The following is a 23434-nucleotide window of genomic DNA, read 5'->3' as shown; positions in this document are numbered from 1 at the left end:
TCCTCCCTGCGCCGCGTCCCCGCCCCGTCCCGCCGCCCGCCCCGCTCGCCTTTCCCCGCCGAGGCGCCGGCAGAGCACCCGACCGAGGCGCCCAGGTAAGGCGGACTTCTGCGGCCGTCGGGGCGAGCTGCTCCCGGGGCTGGCGGGACGAGGCGCCTTCGTGCCCGGCCTCCCTTGGCGCGGCCGCCCGGTCCCTTCCTCCGTCGCAGCGCCGGGCGGGCCACGCGGCGTCTCCCGGGGGGGGCGGGCAGCCTGGCGTTCCCCGGGAGCCTCGCGGGCCGAGCCCCGTCCCGTCCGGGGCCGAGAAGGGTTTGCGGGTGGCCCGGCGGAGCGGGCAAGCGATTCCCCCGCAGGAGCGGCCCCGGCGAGGAAGGGGCTCCCGCCCGGGGCAGGCAACGGGCCGAGCGCTCCCCGAGAGCCCCGCGGGGAGGAGGAGGAGACCGGGTGCGGGTGGGGGGCTCTCGGCCTGGACCCCGGGCGGCGTTTCTTCCAGGGCCCCCCCCCCCTCTCCATCCTCCCTTGCAGGCAGCCCGCCCATGAAGAGGCTCCTTGGTGGCGGCCCCTGAGGGCGTCATGGAGCTGCAGCCACTCAGCCTGGAAGGCCGGCCGGAGCCCTGGCGGGAAGAGGAGGCGGAGGAGAGCGGCAGCCCCTCCGGGACCCCCCTCGGCTGCAGCCGCCTCCACCGAGCCGTCTCCAAGTGGATGCTCCCTGGGGCGGCCAGAGCAACCTACCTGGGGAGGGCCAGCTGCATCCCGCCGCCCGTTTTCATCCTGGCCGTCAGCTTGGCAGAGGTCCGAAGCTCTTCTCTCCCCCCGGGGGTTTCTAGAGGGGGGGGAAGTCCTGATGCTGACCCTGGCGGAAAAGTCCCAGGCTCACCTGCCTCCTCCCCAGACAGGCATGGATGAAGGGCTTCCTCTTGTTTACTTCTAGCTGTCCGTGTTCATTTATTATGCTGTTTGGAAGCCCCAGACTCAGTGGGTCACACTGGAAGTGGGAATCTGGGAAAGTCCACTTATCTACAGGCCTGAGAAGCGGAAGGAAGCCTGGAGATTTTTGTCTTACATGTTCCTGCATGCTGGGTAAGAGGCCTGTTGCCTCCATTTGGACAGGTGCTGCCGAAGGAGGAGGCCCTGGGCTGGGCTTTGTTATTCTACTTGGGTCTCCATTGGGATGGAAGCTGCTTTGTGGCCCTGGGCGAAGAACACACCTAGAACCCAGGGAAACACTGCCAGTCTGATTGCACTTAATTACTTCACTGCCACTTCAGTTGCTTGTTTTAATTAGGCTGAGTATTTATATATTCATTAAATTTGTATCCCGTTTTATCATTAACATCATCTCAGTGTGCTATGTTTTTTCCCCTAGAGAACATAAGTATTAATTTCAAATTCCTCTTTCCTTCTGCAGCCTTGAACATATTATAGGGAACCTTGTTCTCCAGCTCTGCCTGGGGATCCCCCTGGAATTAGTCCACAAAGGACACAGAGTGGGGGCTGTGTATCTTGCAGGTGTGGTTGCAGGTGAGTCATGCCAGAAAAAGGCTTGGGAGCAGTGGAGCCACTTTTGGAGACAAACATTTTAACTTGCATGTCAATAACCAAAGTGAACAGCTGCTTAGTTGTAGGAGGGGGAGGAGCAGAAGCTGCAGCTGGAGTGAAAAGAGTGGACTGCCCAGAGTCTCTGTGTGGCCACAAGCAGATAAAGTCCAACCCCACCTTGGATTCCATTGATATTTATGTGCATAGGCATCAATGCAACAGGGCAGTTTAATTAGACCTTTGGGTGAGGACCTGGTCCTCCAAACTGCCAGCTTCGTCTTGGCTAATTGGCCTAATTCTCTTTAGGTTCTTTGGCCAGTTCCATCTGTGATCCTCTGCTGGGTCTGGTGGGAGCCTCGGGAGGTGTCTATGCTCTGATTGGAGGATACTTCATGAATATTCTAGTGGTAAGGGGGTTGCTTGGGCATGGGAGGGGGAGGAAGATGTCCCATTGCAGCAATGCGGCCAGGTTGCAGAATGTCCCTAGTTGGAAACCAGGGTCATTGAGCCAGGACGCCCTGTGGAGGTAGAACTCTGAAAGAAAACTATCCCTCTTGGGGGTCACTGGCCAAAGTTTTCATGAGCTGAACCTGGGTTTACAGTCTCAGACTATCATCCAGGAGCTGGTTCTTTGTGGGTCTCCAGAGAAACAAATGTCCCGAGATGGAAATTAATTTAGAAGAAACAGTAAGACAGTAAGGATTATGAAGTGGATTCCTTTCTTCTCTCTAAGCTTGGTTGTTTGTTTGCTTGCTAGGTAAGTGTGTAAGTACGTAACACCATCAGCGTGAATCAGTGTGCGGTTTACAGTACTTCCTATTACAGTGGGGGGGGGGGAGTATTTAGTCAGACACCAATTGTGCAAGTTCTCCCACTTAAAATGATGAGAGAGGCCTGTAATTGGCCTCATAGGTAGACCTCAATCATGAGAAACAACATGATTGTCTGATTTTTAACGAATTTCTTTGCAAATTATGGTGGAAAATAAGTATTTGCTCACCTGCAAACAAGCAAGATTTCTGGCTCTCGCAGACCTGTAACATCTTATTTAAGAGGTTCCTCTGTCCTCCACTCATTACCTGTAGTAATGGCACCTGTTTGAATTTGTTATCAGTATAAAAAACACCTGTCCAGAACCTCAAACCATCACACTCCAAACTCCACTATGGTGAAGACCCAAGAGCTGTGGAAGGACACCAGAAACAAAATTGTAGCCCTGCACCAGGCTGGGAAGACTGAATCTGCACCAGGCACTCAGGTTGGTGTGAATAAATCAACTCTGGGAGCCATAATTAGAAAATGGAAGACATACAAGAGCACTGATAATCTCTCACTGAAAATGAGAAGGTGAAGATCTTCTTGAATACAGACAGATCATCATTTGGAACACAACACGCCAGATAATACAGTTGTCGGAAACAGAAGCATACAATTTATCGGTATCGCAGCACCAGGAGACACCAGAATCTAAGAAAAGGAACTAAAAAATAATAATGGAATATTGTGACCTGACCATCGAAACTATGTGATTATGGATGAAACGTGTGACAGTGATACCCATGGTCATTGTGGCACTTCCACCATGTGCAAGAATTTTATAAAATACATCAAGAAATTACAGCTTCCTCCAACAACAACAGCGGAACGGCAAAAAACTGCGCTACTTGGCGCATCTTCAAAAGGTGCTTAGTTGATACTTAATGTGTTTCCCCCCAAATAAGACACAGTCTTATTTTCTTTTGACCCCCAAAATATGTCCATGACCTTATTATTGGCAGGAGATGGGGCGGGGGGGGGGCAGGTCACAAGAGGGGCATCTTCTCCGTCACGTCTCTCGGCCACTCTGTGCAGGGGAAACACCTTGCACAGTGAAGAAACAATTCTGGGAAGTGTCAGCAATTAACAATTTCTTGCACTCGTGAATTTTTTTTCTTTTCTGTGCAAGGTGTTTCCCCTGCACACACTGGCCGAGAGACGTGGCGGAGCTGCCAGACTGCGGTAAGATGCGCGTCTCCTGGTGGGGTGCAACTTGGGGGTGGCAGATGGGGTGGGGCGTGCGTGTCTCGTGGCCGAACCCCTCCCACCTTGGCCCAATGGCAATAGCAGCCTGGCTGCTTCCCCCCTCGCCTCCTCTTCCAGTCTCTTTATCCATCACGTCCCTCACCGTTGTGTCCAGGGAAGCATGGTGTGCAACACCCCCCCCCCTTGTGCTTGCAATGCTCTGAGAAACTGAGAGCAACATTGGCCGGAATGTGTTGTCCTAGAAGGGTCAAGGCTAAGCTTGGAACCCATTTGTTATGGTAAGAAAGCAGGACACGAATCCTGCACCGCAGCAGCCTTCTTCAGCCAGGTTGACCAGGACCCCCTGGGATGTTGGGGCCCAGGCCTGCAGGACAAGACAAAGCTGGACTGGGTTTCAAAGTCACACCATTCTGGACTGCAATTATAAATCAGAGCCAACAAATCAGGACTAAAAGTGAATGTTTGAACATTGGAAAATAATTGATCCAGATTCAAATAGTACTGAACAACAATTAGCAGATCAGAGATTCATTACAAGAAATAAATGTTCAGGGAAGCAGAACTGGAAGAGATTCAGAAAAATTATGGAAGTAAAAGACCCAAAGCCAATAGTAGAATGAAACTCAGGTAAGAGAAATTGCATAAAGAAAGCTACTAATTGAATTGAAGACATTAATGCTCAGAAGAAGTGATAGCAGCAGAACTGGCACAGGAACCAACCTCCTGGCAAGAAGAAGGAAGAGAGAAGATTGTGGCATGGGCAGAATGACCGGTAGAAAGGCCAAGGCTGCTAGCGTGGAAAGCCAGGCCCAAAACAGACCTATAACAAAGGGAGCGAACAGGGCGTTGGGAAGGATTGAAACAACATCAGCCGAACAGGCCAGTCAGCTTCTCTGAAGCACAGCAGTGGTGGCTACAGAACAGCTGGGTACTGAAATTAGAAAACCAAAACCAAAGTTGCATTCAGTGCCAGTGGGAGACCAGACTGGATGCCAAGAAAGGGAAGGAAAGAATCTTAGGAAACCATAAAGGAACAATTAACAGCAGGAACTAAGACAATTGATGGCTTTGAGGGATAAACCGTCCAATTTAATCAAAATCCGCTATTTCAATCAAGCCAGAGGAGATTGTGCCAAAATGTAAATGGCAATAGACATTTTGAAAAACGAATACATTAAGGAGCCACCCAGTCTTGGGGAGATCTGTGGGAAGCCCTATGGAGGCAGCCCCTGACATAGGCCCGTAACGGACCCAGCCGGCCGACGCTGTGCCAGGGGGGGAGGTCCGGCTTTCCTCCAGCGGCTGCCTCGGGGCACCAGGGCCCTTTGTTTATTGCGTGGCCCATGTGGCTGGAGGATTCTGGGAGTTGAAGTCTTAGAGCTGCCAAGTTTGGAGTCCTCTGCTCCCTTGGGCTCCGTTGGTTGCGGTGGCTCCACAGGCAGCACAAACAAGGCTTCCGTAGTGAAAAATTGAAGGAAGAGTTTTTCCCCAGTGAAACAAAGAGTGAAACATAATGGAAAATAGTTGAAATAGTTGTCAAAAATGAGCAGGTTAAAGTATTGTGGGATCACTGAATGCGGACTGATAAAGTCTTGGCTCGGAACAGACTAGGTTGAACTATGGTTGAAAAGAGGAAAGCAGGGATAATAGAGATAAGAGAAGAAATGGAGAATAAAATTCTAATAGAATAGATCAAGATCTGAAAATCCAAACTGAGATTAGGGCATAGTTATTAGCACACCCAAAAAACCTTTGACAGCGTGTAGAAAAGCTGCACGGACAGAATTTCTGCCAAGGGCCAAACTCCGCTGATAAGGTTGGGCAGAACTGAGGGCAAGCGAAGGGACCAGGGGCTGAGAGCAGAGGCTGCAGTTGGGTCTCATCCTAAAGGCTCCAGGCTCTAGAGGCTCCTCCTCTCGTCCTATGGGAACTGCCCACTAGTGTGGTTGCAACTCCGGCAGAGCTGTCCTCTTGCCCAGCAGGCAGGTCCCACAGCCACGTCAAAGGAGGGCTTGCTTGGGGATAAAAACAGGGCGGTCTGGTTTAGTGGTGAAGGCACCAGGGTCGAAACAGGACACTAGTCCTGCCTGAGGCATGAAAGGCAGCTGGGAGACTTTGGACTAGTTACAGCAGTGATTTTCAACCTTTTCTGAGCCACGGCACATTTTTTATATTTACAAAATCCTGGGGCACACCACCAACCGAAATGACACAAAATGACACTCTGACACAGTACATATTATACATATAGTTAATAATATAAATACTAGAGTTCTCCCTGAGGTTGTGGGTTCAAATCCCATGATCAGCTGGGTGCAGGGGCCTCAGTTCTGTCTGTTTTTATGGTGTATATAGAGATTTGAGCGCTTTAAGAAGACGACCCTTCAGGAGGCCGTATACAATAGAGATAACATTGTGATGCATTGTATATCCCCCTCTGCGGGGGCTTCTTATAAAAAGAAAAAGGTCAAATATCTATATGCACCATCCGGATAGACATAACCAGCTGAGGCTGAGGCTTCATCTAGTGGTGGCCACATTTACCTCCAGTCCTGACCAGGACCATGGGGGGGAGGAGCATCTTCAACAATTTTCTGATCTTGATTTAATTCTTTGGTCGTATAATTTTACATTCGTGTAAGTAGCTTGAAACGGAATTGGTTTAGAGTTTGTTCGTATCTTTTTTTTCTTTCAGAACTTCCGAGAAATGATTCCTCTCTTTGGAATTGCAAGACTGCTATTAATTGGCTCCATAGGTAACTGTTTTAAAAGGTTCTTTCTCTGAGCTAAAATTGGAGAATTCACCATCCTGCTTTTCTTCGCTGTCCTTGGTGAAGCACATGTACACTTGTATTCTTCAAAGAATAGAATAGATCTGCAATGGAGCCGTTAATGTTATTTTTAATAATAACTTTGGGGACAAATTTTGAACTGAAGGGATTGGTCTGCTTCAATCGTGGGGAATTTGGAAAGGGAATTTGGAGTGGTGACCATGACAACAGTGCATTACGGTGCTTCTCACTTTCATTTTTGCTTTGCAAAAGTAAAAGAAAAATGACCGTGTGGAATTTGTTATTAAAATTTGGAAATTTAAAAAGTACCTGTTGGCTGCATGCAGATATAAACTGGGTGGGTGAAAAGGGAAAAAAGGAAATTTGCCCACTTTCTTCATCCAGAGACTCTCCAATGAAAGATCTTTACGGAATGGTCCCTCAGAACACCCTGGCATCCTCTCGCTAGCTGGGAGTTCCTGGCCTTCCTTCCCAGAGCTTTTTCGTTTGGCCCAGGGCTAGAGGAGAGGACAGGACAGGAGAGGAGAGAGGGGAGGAGAGAGGGGAGGGGAGGAGAGAAGAGAGGAAAGGAGAGAGGAAAGGAGAGGGGAGGAGAGAGGAAAGGAGAGGGGAGGAGAGAGGGGAGAGGAAAGGACAGGAGAAGGGAGGAGAGAGGAAAGGAGAGGGGAGAGGAGAGAGGGGAGGAGAGAGGGGAGGGGAGGAGAGGAGAGAGGGAAGGAGAGGGGAGGAGAGAGAGGAGAGGAAAGGAAAGGACAGGATAAGGGAGGAGAGAGGGGAGGAGAGGAGAGAGGGGAGAGGAAAGGAGAGAGGGAAGGAGAGGGGAGGAGAGAGGAAAGGAGAGGGGAGGAGAGAGGGGAGAGGAAAGGACAGGAGAAGGGAGGAGAGAGGAAAGGAGAGGGGAGAGGAGAGGGGAGGAGAGAGGGGAGGGGAGGAGAGGAGAGAGGGAAGGAGAGGGGAGGAGAGAGAGGAGAGGATGGAAAGGACAGGAGAAGAGAGGAGACAGGGGAGGAGACAGGAGAGTAGAGGGGAGGGGAGAGGAAAGAACGGGAGAAGGGAGGAGAGAGGGGAGGAGAGGAGAGAGGGGAGAGGAAAGGAGAGAGGAAAGGAGAGGAGAGGGAAGACCTTTATAATGCATTTGAAGCCAATCTATGGATAGAAAAAAACGTTTATTGGAGAAAGGAAAATATGCAAAAACCGAGTGGATCCCAAGTAAAACCAATCCAGCCAAGCCACCCAAAGCAGTCACTTGTTGCCCCTCTGACCAATCCTGGGGTTTTAGCAGATGTCACCTGGGAGTCTGTTCCGGGGGCTTTTAGGCACTTTGGTTTCAGGAAAATGGGCAGATGTGTTTGAACCAGCCTTTGAGGGAGACTGATCTTGGTTTTCCCAATGAGGAACAGTGCCGTGTCATGGTGCCCTGGCCACAGCAGCAAATTGGAAGTTATTTCAATGGGTAAAACTCACCTTAATGGCCTTGAGGAAATTATAAATGGCATTTCATGGAAGAGGCTCTGTTAAGAAACCAAAGGTCCATTCCATTTTCTCCGCCTGGGATCAGATCCTTAGGTACCGTCTCACCAAAGGTTTTTCCACCTATGCCTTTTTAAATCATAGATGGTTATCCATAACATTCCCTTCCCCTCTTGTGGGATCTGTGAGTGTAGCCTATTCTGCAGATGAAGGCAGGCTCCGTGGGGGGCCTTGTAGACGGCACAAATAGCGGCACTGCATCCCCCAAAGTCCCCATTCCTGGGTCCACCCAAGCTACCAGTATTAACGGAAAAACCACTCCGGTCTTTGCTCCTGGAAAAACCGTCTCTCGGTCGCTGCACGATGTGTTTGGGGCAAGAGAGATGAAGAAGCAGATGGGGCAATTTCAGAGGAGGGGGCTCCAGCTTTGTATGGCCTTTCATGGAGGGTCTTGGGCTTGATTCCAGGGCGCCCTCCCTTTTTGAATGATACCTGTCTACTCATTCCTTTGGGAGCAATCTCTCGGTTAACGCACCACACTGACCATTTGCATTAAATTCTTAGTTGGAACAGATGTAGGATTTGCTTTGTACAGAAGATTCCTCTCTCCTTCCACTGGGATTCAGGTAAGTGCATATTTCCTGTTAAAACTACCTTCGCTCTCTTCGCTTGCTGGTTCATTTTGCTGATTCTGATCAATAACCGGGCATTTTCTTATTTATTTTCAATGCAAACTTACACCAGGTACTTTTTCTTACCACTTTATCTGAATGTTGCATTTTCTCCCTCTGTACCTTGTATTGCACTGACTTGTTCTCTCCTCTTTTCCCTTTTCAGCACAAACCTCAGGATAATTGATTAATTATTAAAAATTACATTTTTATGTCCTCTATAAAGTGGCTCTGGGAGGCTCGCAGGTTGTAAAACAAGTAAAATATATTATCAAAAACATGAAGATTAAAATTTTAAAGTCTACACAAAAACCCAAATTAAGAAATGGGCAGCACGGGGAGGAGGTCAATAATCTCTAGCAGTGAACCCCCCCCCCCCGCCCCTCAGGATCCCAAACCAACCGACAGAGTTTAACAGCCTTCAGAACACCAAAAGGGCAGGAATAGTTCTCCCCTCCAGTGGTAGAGTGTTCCACAGCAGAAAAGGTTCTTCTCTTTGAACCTGCCTGCGGAATTCCTTAGCAGAAGGGACCCATCGCAGCCTACGTCCCATTGGCAGAGATGTAGGTACCTTGGCTCCCTGCCGTACAGAGCCTCAAAGATAACAAGTAATACTTTGAATTGGGTCTGTAAGCACACTTGTAGACCTATGCAATGGCATTGGGATGAGAACTAATCGGGTCCCTGCTGGCAACTCAGTGCTAGAAATCCTGCCTATCTCTCGGTGGCATGAATCGAATGAGTAGGAGAGCGAGGAGAGCCTCCTATTCAGGGCAGCAGTTTGGAGGTGTGTTTTTAAGAGGAAAGCAATTATTTCACAGAGCCCCTGAATCTAGAGGGAGGTGGGTGGGAGAGAGGGGCTTCTTTGCTCTCTGGAAACCTCCTCCTCATCTTCCAATGTCCTTCGTCCAGCCTTTATCCCTGTTCGGTTAAGGGAGAGTCTGATACTGGGGAGCTGTTCTTGCAAACCCCTTTGCAGCTGTCCTTCTCCATGCTTTGCAATGCTGGAAGCACCAAAAACTGCATCTTTGCCAATATTGCTGGTTTAGTTTTCACTAATGCTGCAACAATCTTCGTGTTGTCCTTTCGCTATTTGCATCAAAGGTTGACACTCCAAGCAGAAAAACAGCCACTAAAAATGTGTGTGTGTGTGTGTTTTGTTTCCCCCCCCCCCTTAAGGTTTCCTTTGTGGCCCACATTGCAGGAGGCCTTGCTGGAATGTCAGTAGGTTATGTCATATTCAGCAATTTTGATAAAAATTTCATTAAAGATCCTAGATTCTGGATTTGTATAAGTGCATTTTTAATCTTTGTGGTACTTGCTGTATTGTTCAATGTGTTTTTCTCACCAGCAAATCAGTAGAATGCAACATTTGATGACATTGTGTAATTCTGAAGGCTAATTTTAAAAATATTTTTAAAATCTTTGTTTTGTTTTTGTATTTTCATAGTATCACCTTATACTTTGTATGACAATATATTGTAATATGAAGCTTTTTAATTGCTAAATTGTTCAGACTTTCAGAGTCGTTATGATTTTATGGACAGTCTTTTGCTAGAAGTTTTTGTCGTTAATGGATTGGAGTTTGTAGCTCCTGCTTATATCACCAGTGTGGGTATCTAGCTGCCAGGTCTTCTGTCCCCTTCCTTTGTGACTTGATTTTTCTAAGCACTGCGAAGCTGCTCCAAGGACTCTGGCCTTTGAACTACGTGAGGCAAATGATTGGCAGTGCTGTGCCATACTTTCACTTGTGCAAACTCTTGCTGATAACTGACAGGCCGACCGTGTGCAGAGGGGGCTACCTTGGGAAAGGTGAAAACGTGCCGACGATCATCAGCTTGCATTTCCTCCAGCTGTCAAGCATCAATTCATACCTCATAAATGGTAATAGGCTGATTTGAGTGGACAAGTAAATTTTGAAAGGAGGCCAACACATTTTTCTTCAACGGATGTTCCAGGCTGGGAGATGGATCTGAAACGCCACCGACTGCCCTCTTGGTTGAAAGATGGGGGCCGCGGGCCTGTCCTTACTCTCCGGGGACTTTGGTACTTACTGTCCAGGATATTCTTCTGAACACGATGCAGGTGTTAGGTGGGCAGTGCGCTGCCGATTCTCCTTTCTCAGGAATTGGTTACAATCAGTGTTGACGGGAGGGTAGGAAGTGGAGGGAGGATGTCCACAACTTCATGTCAAATGCCAGTCGCTCCCTTTCCTGGGTGAAGAGGCCTGTATGGGGCCACTCAGGCTCTGATCACCCCTCAAATGGATTACTGCAGTGCACTTTACATGGGACTGCCCTTGAAGACCCCGCACAAGGTTCACCTGGTCCAGAATGCAAAAGCAGGGAGAGTTATGGGCGTGTTTCACTCTGGCCCTCTTACACCTTGGGGCTTTAAAATCTGCACCGGCTTCCAATTTGCTTCCAGGAGCTGCAACCACAGTGCTTGTTATTACCTGTGAAGTCTTACAGGAGACTGGGCCAGGCGTTTGAAGGATGGCCTTGTCCCGGGTTGTTCTTTGTCCATAGCATTAGGTCCAGCAGAAAGAGCTCGCTCAAGGCCAGGGGGTGGCAAACGGGGGGGGCCGTGGGCCGGGTGCATCATGCACAGGCCACGCCTACTCCAGCTCCACAAATGGGAAAAATGCCACAAAACATCACAAGATGACAACATGACGTGGCAAGCTTGATACCAATGCTCTAGGCCCTGTCCATCATGGATTGTTATTCGCAATGTCCCAGGAAGCACTGATTCGTTACTTGTGTCTGCCTCCTGAAGCCCCATCGGTCCAAAGTTTGGCTGGTCCTCTGTTACCTCCCAGAAGGTGCAGAATGTCTGTTTTCCTAGGCATGGGGGCAAAGGTTGGTGAACAGTGGTTTCTGGAACTACCTTGTATTAGGTGGCTGATTTTGTGTGTGTGTAACATTTTTGCTGAATTGAAAATGAATATATAATGTATGTGTATATATACACTGCTCAAAAAAATAAAGAGAACACTTAAAGAACAGAATATGACTCCAAGTAAATCAAACTTTTATGAATACACACACACACACAACCATGTTTCGGTGTATAAGAAGCAAGAAAACTAGGGGAAAAAGTATTCTGAACCAAATGGTGTAGTGTTATATTGTTTGATAAAATACCAGTGTAGCAGAACACTTTTCACAAACTTCAAACTTGGCAGCTTCAAGGACTTCAAGGCTTGTGGACTCCAACTCCCAGAATCCCTCCCCAGTCACGCTGGCTCAGAAATGGGCGTGGAAGTCCACTCGCCCCTCGCCTTCAAACCTGACAGCTCCGGGAGGGACTCGCTGCCTTGCCCGGTCACAAAGGCCCGGCGCCGCCTCACCCGCTTCTCCCGGCTCCAGCCCCCACTCCCACCCCTCCGCCCGCCTCTCCTCCTTCCAGGCCGGGCTCCTCTGGCCCCGCGGTCCCTGGCCTGCTCGCCTCCCTCCCCCGCGCTGGAGGTGGGTCTCGCGCGGCCCACCGAGGGGAGCAGCGCGGCGCTTGCACACCCGGCCCTGAAGCCACAGTGTGGCTGTAGCTTGACGTCGCTTCTTTCCCACATAGCGAGGGCGGGAGGGCTGCCGCTTCCGCCCCTGCTTCTAATGCAGTGTTTTTCAACCAGTGTGCCGCGGCACACTAGTGTGCCGTGAGACATGGTCAGGTGTGCCGCGAAGCTCAGAGAGAGAAAGAAAGAGAGAGAAAGAGAACAAGAGAGAGAGAAAGCAAGAGAGAGAGAGAGGGAGGGAAGGAGAGAGAGAAAGACATAGAGAGAGGTAGGGAGGGAGAGAGAAAGAGAGCAAAAAAGAGGAAGGAAGAGAAAGAAAGAGGGATGGAGAGAGAAAGAAGGAAGGGAGAGAAAGAGGGAGGGAGAGGGAAATAGAGGGAAAGGGTGGAAGAGAGAGAGATAATTTTTTTGCCCAAACTTTTTTTAGCCCCCTCCCTCCTCCCAGTCAATGTGCCCCAGGGTTTTATAAATGTAAAAAATGTGCCGCGGCTCAAAAAAGGTTGAAAATCACTGTTCTAATGGGCAGCGCTGCGCTAGCGCGTGCGCCCACGGCCTGCGGCCTCCTCCGGCACAGAGCCTTCCCCTGCCCCCGCCCCCGCCTCGCGCGGCTCCTCCCCCTCCCGCAAAGTACCCCGCCCCCCACCGGAAAAAAGCGCCTCGGCCCCGCCCTCTTCCTCCTCCTCCGTCCCAAAGAAGCGCAGAGGGGGAAGCCGGCGGCGGAAGGGGAGGGGCCCGTGGGGGCGGTGCCACTGGTGTCCATGGCGACGCGCGGACGCCGCGGCGCGCTCAAGAGGCGGGCGGCGGCGCACGCGTCCTCCCGTTTCCTGCGCGGCTGGCCCGGGAGCAGCAGCAGCAGCCGCAGAAGCAGCGAGAGGAGCCGAAGTCACTCATGGCCACCTACAAGGTAAGTGGGGGAGGGGGGCGGGGGACGGGCCCGGGTTTTTGGGGGAGGAGCGGGCCGCGCCTGACTCCTCCCTCCCTCCCCGCCCGCCCTGCGGTGTAGGCCGCCGACTCCAAGCGGGAGCAGTTCCGGCGCTACCTGGAGAAGTCCGGCGTGATGGACACGCTGACCAAAGGTGAGGGGGGGACGGGGGCGGCGGCGAGTCGGGGGCGGCGGGGGGGTGTTCCGCCCTCCGGGTGCCCAGCGCCGCTTCCGCTTTGTCGCCCGCAGTGCTGGTGGCGCTCTACGAGGAGCCCGAGAAGCCCAGCTGCGCCCTCGAGTATCCTTGCACGGCCAGGCCGGGAGGGGCGGGCGGGGGGCGGGGGGCGGGCGGGGTCCTCGGGGTGGCGCGGCGGCCCTTGACTCCGGCATCTCAGCTTCCTGAAGCATCACCTGGGAGCGGCGGCGCCCGAGAACCCGGAGGTGGAAGCCCTGCGCCTGGAGGTGGCGGAGATGAAGGAGAAGTACGAGGCCCTCTTGGACGAGAACCGGAAGCTGAAGGCCAAGGTAAAGCGGGGTGGGGGGGTGTCCCCGGCAGTGGCCTCGGCCTGTCGCTCTGGCCGGGAGACTAACCGCCTGGCCCTCCTCCTCCTCCTTTGCAGCTGGCCCAGTACGAACCGCCGCAAGAAGAGAAGCGGGGAGAATAAGCCTTGTAGGCACCTCAATAAAAGCTCTGGAAGGACGCAACTTGGGCTCTTGTGGCTTTTTCTTGGGACCATGGTGGCTTCACTTGGGGGGCAGTTCAGACCGTGGGCCCCTTTCGGTGCAAAGCTGCGCAGCTTGTTCTGCAACCCGTTGAAGGTCCAGTGCGGCTGACCCTTGGGATTCTGGCCATCCCAGCACAGCTGTGGTCACAGTCTGGACATTTGCAGCCATCATTGCTTTTTCCCCATTTGCAACCTTCCCCATGATCCACCTGTGCACCTTCACTCAAGCAGTCTATGTGGGCTGTTCCTTCCTGATGGTACTGCTGCCCCTTTCGCCCGTCCTGACCTGCAGCGCACACCCTTGTCCCCTCTCCCAGTGGGCAGGAGCCACTTGCTCTCCTTGGACTTGGAAGTTTTGTCCGGCTTCTCCACGAAGCCAGCAGGAAATGGTGACACCTAATAATGTGGGATTAGGTTAATAATGGCACCTGGGACCAGACAGATTGCCATGCTTAAAGGGTAGGTGAAAAAGCCATGAGAGCATCACTCAAGGACAACATCCCAATTTATCGAGTCCTCATTGTCAGTTGACCATGGCCTGTATGTCTAGCTATGGAAGGTATAGATATACCCCCATAGGAATATATTCGTCTTTCAGTCCAAAGTTTTAATGAGTGAGAGTAATATTTTGAAATAATTGCTCATTACAGAGTTAAGATATTTACTACTTCACAAGATGAAACCTGCCTAGAATTGGGAGGAAGAGTAGATAAAAAGGATGAAAAAAAATCAAGTTTAGATGGAATAAAGGGTTCTGGGGAAAGAAAATAAGAGGCTGAGAATTACAGGTGTAAAGTAAGGGAGTTTGCTAACAACGCAAATATATTTTTCACAATTACAAATGTTAACAAACTAGTAGTTGCAATTCGCTAGGTTTATACGGCTATTGGATAAGTATGCACAGCTGTGAGAGTCAATTTAAATCTAATTGCAGTCATCTCCCCCCCCCCCCCTCGTTCTCGGGGACTCCGAAGGGGTGGGGGGGCCTGGCGCTTGGCTGCCCTGCCACCACCCGGCCGGAGGGGGCGCCCGCGGCGGCCAGGGCCCGGAAGCAGCCCTGCGGGAGGCGGGGAGGCGGTCACGTGGGGGCGGCGCGGTCGCGGGCCAATCGGCTGGGCGTCCGCCTGGGGCCCGGCTGGTCATGGCGGCCATGCCGTTCGGGGCGGCCGAGGAGCCGGCGGGGCTGTCGGGCGGCGCTTTGTCCGCGGGCAGCCTGGGCGCGGGCGAGGCCTTCCCCAAAGACTTCGGCTACGGCGCCGAGGAGGGCGAGGAGGGGGAGGGGGCGGGCGAGGGGGGCCCGGCGGGGGGCGGCGGCGGGGCCGGGCTGGGCCTGGCGGGGGGCGGGCTGGGGGCCGGCGGGGGCGACGCCTCCAAGCAGCCCCGCATCCTGCTGATGGGGCTGCGGCGCAGCGGGAAGTCCTCCATCCAGAAGGTGCCGTGGGGGGGAGGGGCGGGGGGGCGTAAGGGGGGCGGGGCGGGCGGGGCTGAACCTCCTCTGTGCCCCTCCCTCTCCCTCCCCCCCATGGCAGGTGGTCTTCCACAAGATGTCCCCCAACGAGACGCTCTTCCTGGAGAGCACCAACAAGATCTACAAGGACGACGTCTCCAGCAGCTCCTTCGTCAACTTCCAGATCTGGGACTTCCCCGGCCAGATGGACTTCTTCGACCCCACCTTCGACTACGAGATGATCTTCCGCGGCACCGGGGCCCTCATCTACGTCATCGACGCCCAGGTGGGGGGGCCGGAGGGGAAGGCCGGGGCCCCCCACCCACTCATCCCCCCACCCACTCAAGGAGGAGCCCAGCAGCTTCTACAGGCCTCTCCCGCTTCCTCCGCAGGACGACTACGTGGAGGCATTGACCAGGCTGCACGTGACGGTTTCCAAAGCCTACAAAATCAATCCGGAAATGAACTTTGAAGTCTTCATCCACAAAGTGGACGGCTTATCGGATGACCATAAAATTGAGACGCAGAGGGACATCCACCAAAGAGCCAACGATGACCTGGCCGATGCCGGCTTGGAGAAACTACATCTCAGGCAAGCGAAACGTCTGCAGTGTCCGGGAGGTGGGAAGAGCAAGGAGGCCTCTTTCCTCAAAGAAAGGCTCTTCTGATGGCACCCGTGGCAGGACTCCAGAAGGGGCCGCCATTTCCCCCTGGCCGCAAGATGCCGCTGCCGAGGGCCCGACCCCAAAGTGCTGCGTTTTGCGGCCTTCACAAGGCCTGAATGCGGCAGAAAGCACTCTGCACTCGGCCTGAAGCAGCAAAATGGCACACCTTGTTCCCCGGCTGCACAACTGTGGCTGCCATTTGGTCTCACACACAAAGTGGCAGCAACCTCCAGAATTGTGCCATGCGGCCGTGCGACAAAGCGATCCATTCTAGTGCTCTGGAAGAGGAGGAGGGTGTTTGGGCCGCTGGGTGGGAATCAGCCCTGGGGAGACCCAGTGAGCGTGGGGAAAGAAAGGCCTGTGAGGCCAGGGGGCAGGAGGGGGCGCGTGCGGCTTCCTGGTGCAGGAGGCCTTGGGAGGGCCAGGGCAGCTGGGCCTGGGCCTCTGCTCAGCTTCCAGGGGCCTTCCCCACGCACCCTTGTTTAATGACTCTCCTCTAATTTTGGGGTGGGGAGGGGAACAGCCGAGGCCCAGAATTTTCTGAATCTCAAATGCTGTCACAATTAGCAAGTCTACTTTTTCTCATCTGGTATTTTTCTGACGGTGTCGGGTTTTTTTGAATTTCTGTTAGTTAATTGTGAATCACACAAAGAAGTGGATTTCAACAGATTCCAGTTGAACTAATTATAAAGTTCTTGTTTATGGTTTTTTTTAGCTTTTATTTGACCAGCATCTATGATCACTCAATATTTGAAGCCTTCAGCAAAGTGGTGCAAAAGCTCATCCCTCAGCTGCCCACTTTGGAAAACTTGCTGAACATCTTTATATCAGTAAGTGACAGTTAATTACTCCACATCTGGAAAGGGCGAATAATGTGGTGAAATTCAGCCAATGGGTAGTTTTCGTTTAGGAGATGGTGAAATTGACACCGAGAGATCTTGGAAAGACCTTTTGCCTCAGAAGCAGAGGTGGGTTGGAAACTGCTCGGTCTTGTTGAGCTTTAACAGATTATCTGGTTTATATTAGACATTTTAAACTAATAATCTTCATTTGTCAAAAGATTTGGTTTGCACGCTAGTAAAATTATTAAAATGCGTGCTGTGTTTAATAATTCCTTTATAGCGTGGATATTTTTACCTCCTAAGTATATGCAATAAAGTATTGCAAAATGAATAAAAGCAAATGGATCTTGGGACAAATGTGGGCATTTGTGAGATGTAATCTTAATTTAAACTTGTCTTTTCATTTTCTGAAGAACTCGGGGATTGAGAAAGCTTTCCTTTTTGATGTTGTCAGCAAGATCTATATTGCAACAGACAGTTCTCCTGTTGACATGCAGTCCTACGAGTTATGCTGCGACATGATTGACGTTGTCATTGATGTTTCTTGCATATATGGGTAAGTAAATGCTGTAGGAGTATGGAACAACAGCCGTGAAAGAAGCCACTGACATCTAAGATCATTTACTGTCCAGGGATATTTTGAGAAGTGCAGGTTAACCTTAAAATTGTGAAGGATTTAGTTTATGAGCCGGGGGATGCTATTCGGCCTTGCTTATTGTTGGCATAATTTTGTCTAGAATCCTGAGCAGGCGTCTTTATGAAGCCTGGTATGTCTCGCGTCATGATCACAGTACGGGTATTTCTGTCAAAATATAACTGCTGCCCAGAGTTACCTTGTCAATGAAATGGGCAGCCTATACATTTAATGAATAAATAAAATAACAGGATGACTTTTATATTAATGCAAATTAATATGAATATAAATGTAAGGATATACAATAGCGTTCCGTGCGCCTTTGGCGCTTAGTTAGCGCACCGCCCCCTAGAGTTGGGAACAACTAGGACATCTCTGCGAGGGGAACCTTTACCTTTTTAAGGATAGAAAAGATTTGTAAGCTAAAAAGCAAATGTACATTTCTGAAGTTGTCGTAAAGATTGTAAACTTCTTATAAAATTCTGTTCAGTTGCTTAAATGTAAATGAGGCATCTGAGTTGCTACGTGCTCAGTCCGAACCTCGGTGTGCTGAGCAGCCTTTCTCCTTCCACCTCCTCCAGGTTAAAAGAAGATGGCAGCGGTAGTGCATATGACGAGGAATCAATGGCAATTATTAAACTCAACAACACAACTGTTTTATATTTAAAAGAAGTGACAAAATTCCTAGCCTTGGTGTGTATCCTCAGAGAAGAAAGCTTTGAACGCAAAGGTGAGTAAAATGGGCTTCCGCACCTCATAATTTTGTTCCGTGAATCAATCCAACTTTCACGGACCAGCAGCACAAACAACACCATTAAAAACACTAATCATAGTTTTGTTATTATTTCCAAAATAAAAAATACGCTCTGCTTCAAACTCAGGGCAAAACAGTTTCATCTGAAATATTTAGTCTGAGCTGGCTGTGCCCTAGTGAGGTAAAAGTTGGAATATACTACAAGTGTTCCAAGTATCGTATAAGGAGCAACGTTAGAAATGATTGGAAGCAGTGGCTGTTCGGAATGTCCTTTTGTTTCATCTATTAGCTCCACAAAACTATCAAGACAAATTAAAACTGCATTAAACATTGCCCCAACACGCAATGGGATAATTATTCTAGGCTGGGAGGGAGGGAGGGCAATTTCTCTAACCCAGGGATCCCCAATTCCTGGTGTCCGTCCACAGCCTCTTAGGAACTGGGCCATACGAGCAGTGGGTGAGCGAGCAAAGCTTCATCTGCACAGGGAGAGGATGTTGGTTGCATGGGAAACCATCTCCGCCCAGTCCATGGAAGACACTTTTTCTTCCGAAACTGGTCCCTGGTGCCAGGAAGCTTGGAGACCGCTGCTGTAATACATTAGCTAGAGAGCCACGTCATAAATTACCACCCAGAGTCACAGAGGGAGGGGGTGGCCATATAACCTATCTATAGCAAGTGTTTGTACCCTTGGGCAAATGGCAATCAAGAAAAAGGGCATTATCCTAAAATTACATTAAATGCCAGACAGCATTGGGAATCCTAGAATTATGGCAAATGGAACTGGTTGAAAATTGCTTGGATTGATATAATCGGAATCTGTCCCCTGACTATGCGTCAGTCGGTCTGTAGTTAGAACACTAATATAAATGTTCAAATATTTGCACAAAATTCTGTGTGTTTTCCAAAATGCTTCTTGGAGATGTTTTGTTGAGTAGGTGCCCCACAGTTGATAGAACATTTTTGGTAAGCCAGGAGAAGAAGAGGTCGGGAATCCTCGGAAAAGCTTGCTTGCCATACATTCTTTGAGGGGTGGCATACAAATCTAATTAATAATAATAATAATAATAATAATAATAATAATAATAATAATAATAATCTCTCTTAGAAGTAGTTGTTTGCCTTTTCCACTTTTTTTCTATAAGAAACCTCTAAAAAGTCAAACCTTCCTGCTGTGTCTTTGGAAATGCCTCGGGCATCTGCTAAGAAGCCTGCTTTTCTTTGCCCAACCCAACTTTCAAACAATTTCCCGGGAGACCCTGCTCAGTTCAGCGTTCTGGAATTATTCTAATTGCTTGATCCCATATGAAGAGGGTGCTCAGAGAGTGCTGGGAAGCACGAGGGACCAGTATATAAGTAAGTGTCAGTGCAGTTGCTTTGGAGAGGGTTGGAAGCCGAGTGCAGCCTCTCTTAGTAGAGAATCATAGCTTCGGCATATGGACATATTGAGGACCTTTTTTGCAACTGCCCATTGGGAAGAGAGTGCCTGCTTGAGTGCAGCATCGCCGGCTGTGCTGCTTATCAAGTCTCGGGGGGCCGAGATCACTTTTCGCTTTCAGGCGGGTCTCTTTTTGTAAGGAGGATAATAATAATAATAATAATAATAATAATAATAATAATAATAATAATAATAATAATAATTTATTAGATTTGTATGCCGCCCCTCTCCGAAGACTCGGGGCGGCCCACAACAACGATAAAACCAGTATCTTCTTACGAGCTGCTTCCTCGCAAGAGGGCAGGAGGGGAATTGGAAACCAGGGGTTTTCTGTGGGAGGGGCAGGGCAAGGGAGTAGGAGAGATGGGGGGCTTAAGACAGCTGTTCTGCACCCGAAGTGGGTTGCTTCCCATCCCAGCTCAGGAGAATCCAGCGCCTCTCAGTCTCGGAAGCTTCCACATCACACCTCTCGTTTCCTGGGCTCTTCCCAACTGATGCCTCTCTTCCCTCCCCTCCTCCCCCCCCTCCTCTTTTCTTCGCAGGCCTCATAGACTATAATTTCCACTGCTTCCAAAAGGCCATCCACGAGGTCTTTGAAGTGGGCGTTTCCTCCCACCGCCCCTGCGGCCATCCAGCCAACATTCCCAACCTGAAAGCAGTGACTCACAACGGCACCCCGAAGGAGGACTGAGTGGGGACGGCCTGGGGCTTGCTTGTCTCCCCTGGGTCTGGATGGGGGCTGGAGCCGCAGCACGGAGGGCCGGCAGCACGATGCCTTCCCTTTCCTTTGGAGCAAGCGGAGTCTGCCTTGGGGCCTTGTTGTCACGGCTCACCCGGACCCCCGGGAGTGACCGAGGGGAAGCCGAGATGCAGAGTGGCGCCTTTCGGTGGGAGGAGGCAGGCGGCCCCTCCTCCATGGGGGAGCTTCCTCGCTTGTTCCAGGATCAGGCCGCGTGCTCCAGAGGCTCTGAAATTCTAGCGGGGTTCCTCATTTCTTTGAGGACCTGCTCAACACATTCCACCCGCGTTATCGCACGGTTTTGTGGCAGTGCCTGAAAAAAGTAATCTCTCCTGTGACGCCGCCTCTGCAAACCCACGGGAGGAGAGCGCTTGCCTGCTTTCCTAGCGCTCACTGTGCTCAGAGCTGCGTGAAGTGTCCTGTCTTGCGTTGCCAGGCTCCTGCGTTCGTCCCCGCCCTCTTTTCTGACTCATTCCTTTACACGGTTGGTCTGAAGCCGCTTTGGGCAGCGCTGGCGCCCTCAGCGGGGGGGCGGAGGTGAGCGCCCTGCCCGAGAATGCGGCCCGACTGATCGGGAGGAACCTTCGCGCTCTTCCCGGATCATCCCATTCCATCCGGCTGTGGCTGATGTGGCTAGAATTCATTCTGTATCTCATCCTTGAGGCCACGTGGTCACCTAGAGGGTCGGTTTATTTTTTTAAAAATACGTACGGCTTTGACGAGAGCGGAGCGATTCTAGGTTTGGGTTGCTAGAAGTTGGCCACAATTTTGCTCATTTTCCACCACGGGTGAAACTCCCTTGCATAGGAATACTTTCCATCTGCTGAAATGTTTTCTGTGAATCCTCTGTGTTTGGGCAGGTAAATGCCATTCTCTTAATGGTGGCAGCGCTTCCAGAGCCCCAGACTCTGTTCTTGACTCAAAATGTCAGTGGGAGTTTGTTGAAGAGTTAACAGGCTTTAACCCTCTTCACAGGTGTTTGCATTCTGCCGGAAGGTTCTGTCCGGAGCGGATATGTTCCCAAACTATTTTAATAAAAGATCTTTATCTGGACAAGTGCTTCTCCTCTGAATTAAATACAGGGAAAGACAGGCTTTAGTGTCCAGGGGGAAGTTGTGAATACACATATATTGTGGCGGAATAAATTAGTGGCTGTAGTCCCAGATTCTAATAAACACCTTATAGGTTCTGCTTTACCATGTTTTCTTTCAACTTGTAAGCAAAACTAACCAGCTGTTTTTGCCACGCAGTGCTGTGTATTTCTCTTGGGGCACCTTTTTGCTACGTTCATACTTTTACATTTTTCCTTATTTTGAACCTATAAACACTGCAGAGAGTAAACACGTAAACCACCTTTTCAGAAAGGTGTAGAAGGAATGCTTAAGGAATTAGCGGCCTGCAATTGGTATGCAGGCAAATCTGTTGACTCAGGTTTTGCATTAAATTGTATTATTTTAAAAATATAGAAACTTTTAATTTACAGTTAAAAGTCACGCCCATGTCCAGTTTAGCTAAGGGGTAGCATCAGAGCGTGTTAATATAAGACAAGTGGCAGTTGGAACAGAGTTCTTTTCAGGTGGGGAGGGGGAGTAGAATGTCTTAACTCCTTAGCATCAGAGCGTGTTAATATAATACTGTATAAGGAATACTAAAGATGTGATGGTCATTTTAAAAAAACCTTTCTTAGCGAGCACCTAAAGCCGAGAGGAATGTAGGTGCCAGGTTTCAGGTTTGTAGGTTTTACAGTTGTGGAGGTTTTGTGATGAGTGAATAATAGAATAGATGACCAAGGCAGGAGTGCCTGAATGAGGTGCCCCTGCCTTCTCTACTGCTGATGAAGGTGTTGTAACATGGTGATGGGGAGGAGAGCCTTCACTGAGGTCTGCCTTGAAGCAGGAAAAAAGCACAGGGTTCAAAGGGATTGGCCCCAACGAAAGGGGGGGGGGGAAGAGAGCAGGGATACATGAACCCCAAAAGATGCATCCAAATTTTAAAACTTACAATGTGGAGCAGTTTCTCCAATTTTTCAAAAGGAAATACCTCAATATCTTCATAATGAAGATGCTGAAATGTATTCTGGCCGCAGTGGAGTGGATTGGTTTAATTTTTTGTTCATATTGATCATATTTATACTCTTTGGATTGGCCCCCAAAGAAAGGGGGGGGAGAGAGCAGCCTCCGGGGGGGCTGAGCTGCCTGACCTCAAGAGCTCCGTATAAGAGAGTGGGGGGGGGGGCACACACGCACAGAGAGAGATGCCACAAGACCGGAATAGATGGCGCCCTGCTTGTCCTGCCTCTTCATCTGATCCCAACTGAACACAAATTACCCAGGACGGAGGGATCCGGCTGTGTCTCTCTGGCTCCTTTTCAACACCTGCCATAATTCCAGGTGAAGCCTTTTCAGGTCAGGCCTCCCCACCACGTCCTCTGTCAGTATCATTCAGGTAAACAGTTCAAAAGAGTCCACTTGGTGCCGTGCAGGAGATGCCGGCCTAGAAACCAAGAGACTGAATTCTGGGCTCCCTTGGATGTGAAGGCTGGCCGGTGACTTTCGGCCAATCACTCACTCTTAGGCCAGCCTCCCTCACCGGGTTGTTGTGGGGGAAATAGGCGTGATAGGTATGTTTGCTGAATTCACACACACATACACACACACACATTTCCTTCCCTGTCAGGTTAAAAAATAAAAAGATAGCTGGGCAAATCACATTTGCAGACCACTGGACATATGGTTTGCAAATGACTGATCCAATGTTTCAAAGGCAGTATAGCTGCTTCGTGTGAGGCTAACACAGGCATAGCATCAAATTCTCGCCCTGTGGAAAGCCTCTGCTAGCGTGAACTGCATTATAGGTTACTTCTGCAAAAGGCAGTAGTTCGGTCCAGTTGTCCTGCCGGTTATTAATAAAGCAGTGCATGTACTGTTTCAGAACTGAGTGTGTTCGTTCCATGGCCCCATTTGGGTTATGACGAGAATGAACTCCCTGCTCAGTTCGAACTAGATTTTCAAAAGCTTCCATTTTGGGGCGTGAATTGGACCTCTCTTCCTGAAATATGCAAGCAGTGAATGTGGACTAAAATGTTTAGCCAAGACGCTAGCCGTAGGGATCTTTTGGCATGGAATGGAATGAACCTGTTTTGAGAAAAGGTCTGTGGCCACCCAGATCCAATTCAACAATGAAATCCATGGAGACCTCTCTCCATGGTGCTGAAGAGTCGGCCACCAGCTGCAGTAGACCCTGGGGGGGGGGGGGGAGAT

The 23434-nt window shown here is 50.3% G+C and overlaps 3 protein-coding genes across 4 annotated transcripts; all 3 read left to right on the top strand.

Annotated features, from left to right (window-relative positions):
- Positions 1 to 16: 16 nt before the first annotated feature.
- RHBDL2 (rhomboid like 2) lies at positions 17 to 11501 on the top strand. Of its 2 annotated transcripts, none has more exons than XM_070764501.1 (8): positions 17 to 95; positions 526 to 792; positions 932 to 1080; positions 1409 to 1521; positions 1846 to 1946; positions 6257 to 6317; positions 8388 to 8449; positions 9674 to 11501. In XM_070764501.1, exons 2-8 carry the CDS (start codon positions 574 to 576, stop codon positions 9854 to 9856), a joined length of 888 nt encoding a protein of 295 aa, XP_070620602.1. In that variant the 5' UTR covers positions 17 to 95; positions 526 to 573; the 3' UTR covers positions 9857 to 11501. The 2 variants fall into 2 exon arrangements, with proteins under 2 accessions (XP_070620602.1, XP_070620603.1); XM_070764502.1 differs by having other exon boundaries at positions 8661 to 11501.
- Positions 11502 to 12784: 1283 nt separating this feature from the next.
- MYCBP (MYC binding protein) lies at positions 12785 to 13635 on the top strand. The gene is made up of 5 exons (XM_070764503.1): positions 12785 to 12912; positions 13012 to 13084; positions 13180 to 13228; positions 13326 to 13455; positions 13551 to 13635. Exons 1-5 carry the CDS (start codon positions 12898 to 12900, stop codon positions 13593 to 13595), a joined length of 312 nt encoding a protein of 103 aa, XP_070620604.1. The 5' UTR covers positions 12785 to 12897; the 3' UTR covers positions 13596 to 13635.
- Positions 13636 to 14762: 1127 nt separating this feature from the next.
- Positions 14763 to 21230, top strand: LOC139174245 (ras-related GTP-binding protein C-like). Its single transcript, XM_070764500.1, has 7 exons — positions 14763 to 15087; positions 15185 to 15388; positions 15495 to 15694; positions 16483 to 16597; positions 17023 to 17165; positions 17825 to 17973; positions 19978 to 21230. The coding sequence occupies exons 1-7, from the start codon at positions 14797 to 14799 to the stop codon at positions 20124 to 20126; spliced, it is 1251 nt and encodes a 416-aa protein (XP_070620601.1). The 5' UTR covers positions 14763 to 14796; the 3' UTR covers positions 20127 to 21230.
- Positions 21231 to 23434: the final 2204 nt, after the last annotated feature.

The sequence above is a fragment of the Erythrolamprus reginae genome, chromosome 11, assembly GCF_031021105.1.
Source record: "Erythrolamprus reginae isolate rEryReg1 chromosome 11, rEryReg1.hap1, whole genome shotgun sequence".
NCBI classification, from domain to species: domain Eukaryota; kingdom Metazoa; phylum Chordata; class Lepidosauria; order Squamata; family Dipsadidae; genus Erythrolamprus; species Erythrolamprus reginae.
The sequence above is the reverse complement of the archived record's forward strand: the minus strand, read 5'-3'. Positions and strand labels throughout refer to the sequence as shown.

Coding starts and splice junctions, on each gene's coding strand:
- RHBDL2 (XM_070764501.1), top strand. CDS start 574: ATGGAGCTGCAGCCACTCAGCCTGGAAGGCCGGCCGGAGCCCTGGCGG. Junction 1,522..1,845: donor TCTTGCAGGTGTGGTTGCAG/GTGAGTCATGCC, acceptor AATTCTCTTTAG/GTTCTTTGGCCAGTTCCATC. Junction 8,450..9,673: donor CTCCTTCCACTGGGATTCAG/GTAAGTGCATAT, acceptor CCCCCCCTTAAG/GTTTCCTTTGTGGCCCACAT.
- MYCBP (XM_070764503.1), top strand. Junction 13,085..13,179: donor GATGGACACGCTGACCAAAG/GTGAGGGGGGGA, acceptor TGTCGCCCGCAG/TGCTGGTGGCGCTCTACGAG. Junction 13,456..13,550: donor ACCGGAAGCTGAAGGCCAAG/GTAAAGCGGGGT, acceptor CCTCCTTTGCAG/CTGGCCCAGTACGAACCGCC.
- LOC139174245 (XM_070764500.1), top strand. CDS start 14,797: ATGGCGGCCATGCCGTTCGGGGCGGCCGAGGAGCCGGCGGGGCTGTCG. Junction 15,389..15,494: donor TCTACGTCATCGACGCCCAG/GTGGGGGGGCCG, acceptor CTTCCTCCGCAG/GACGACTACGTGGAGGCATT. Junction 15,695..16,482: donor TTGGAGAAACTACATCTCAG/GCAAGCGAAACG, acceptor GGTTTTTTTTAG/CTTTTATTTGACCAGCATCT.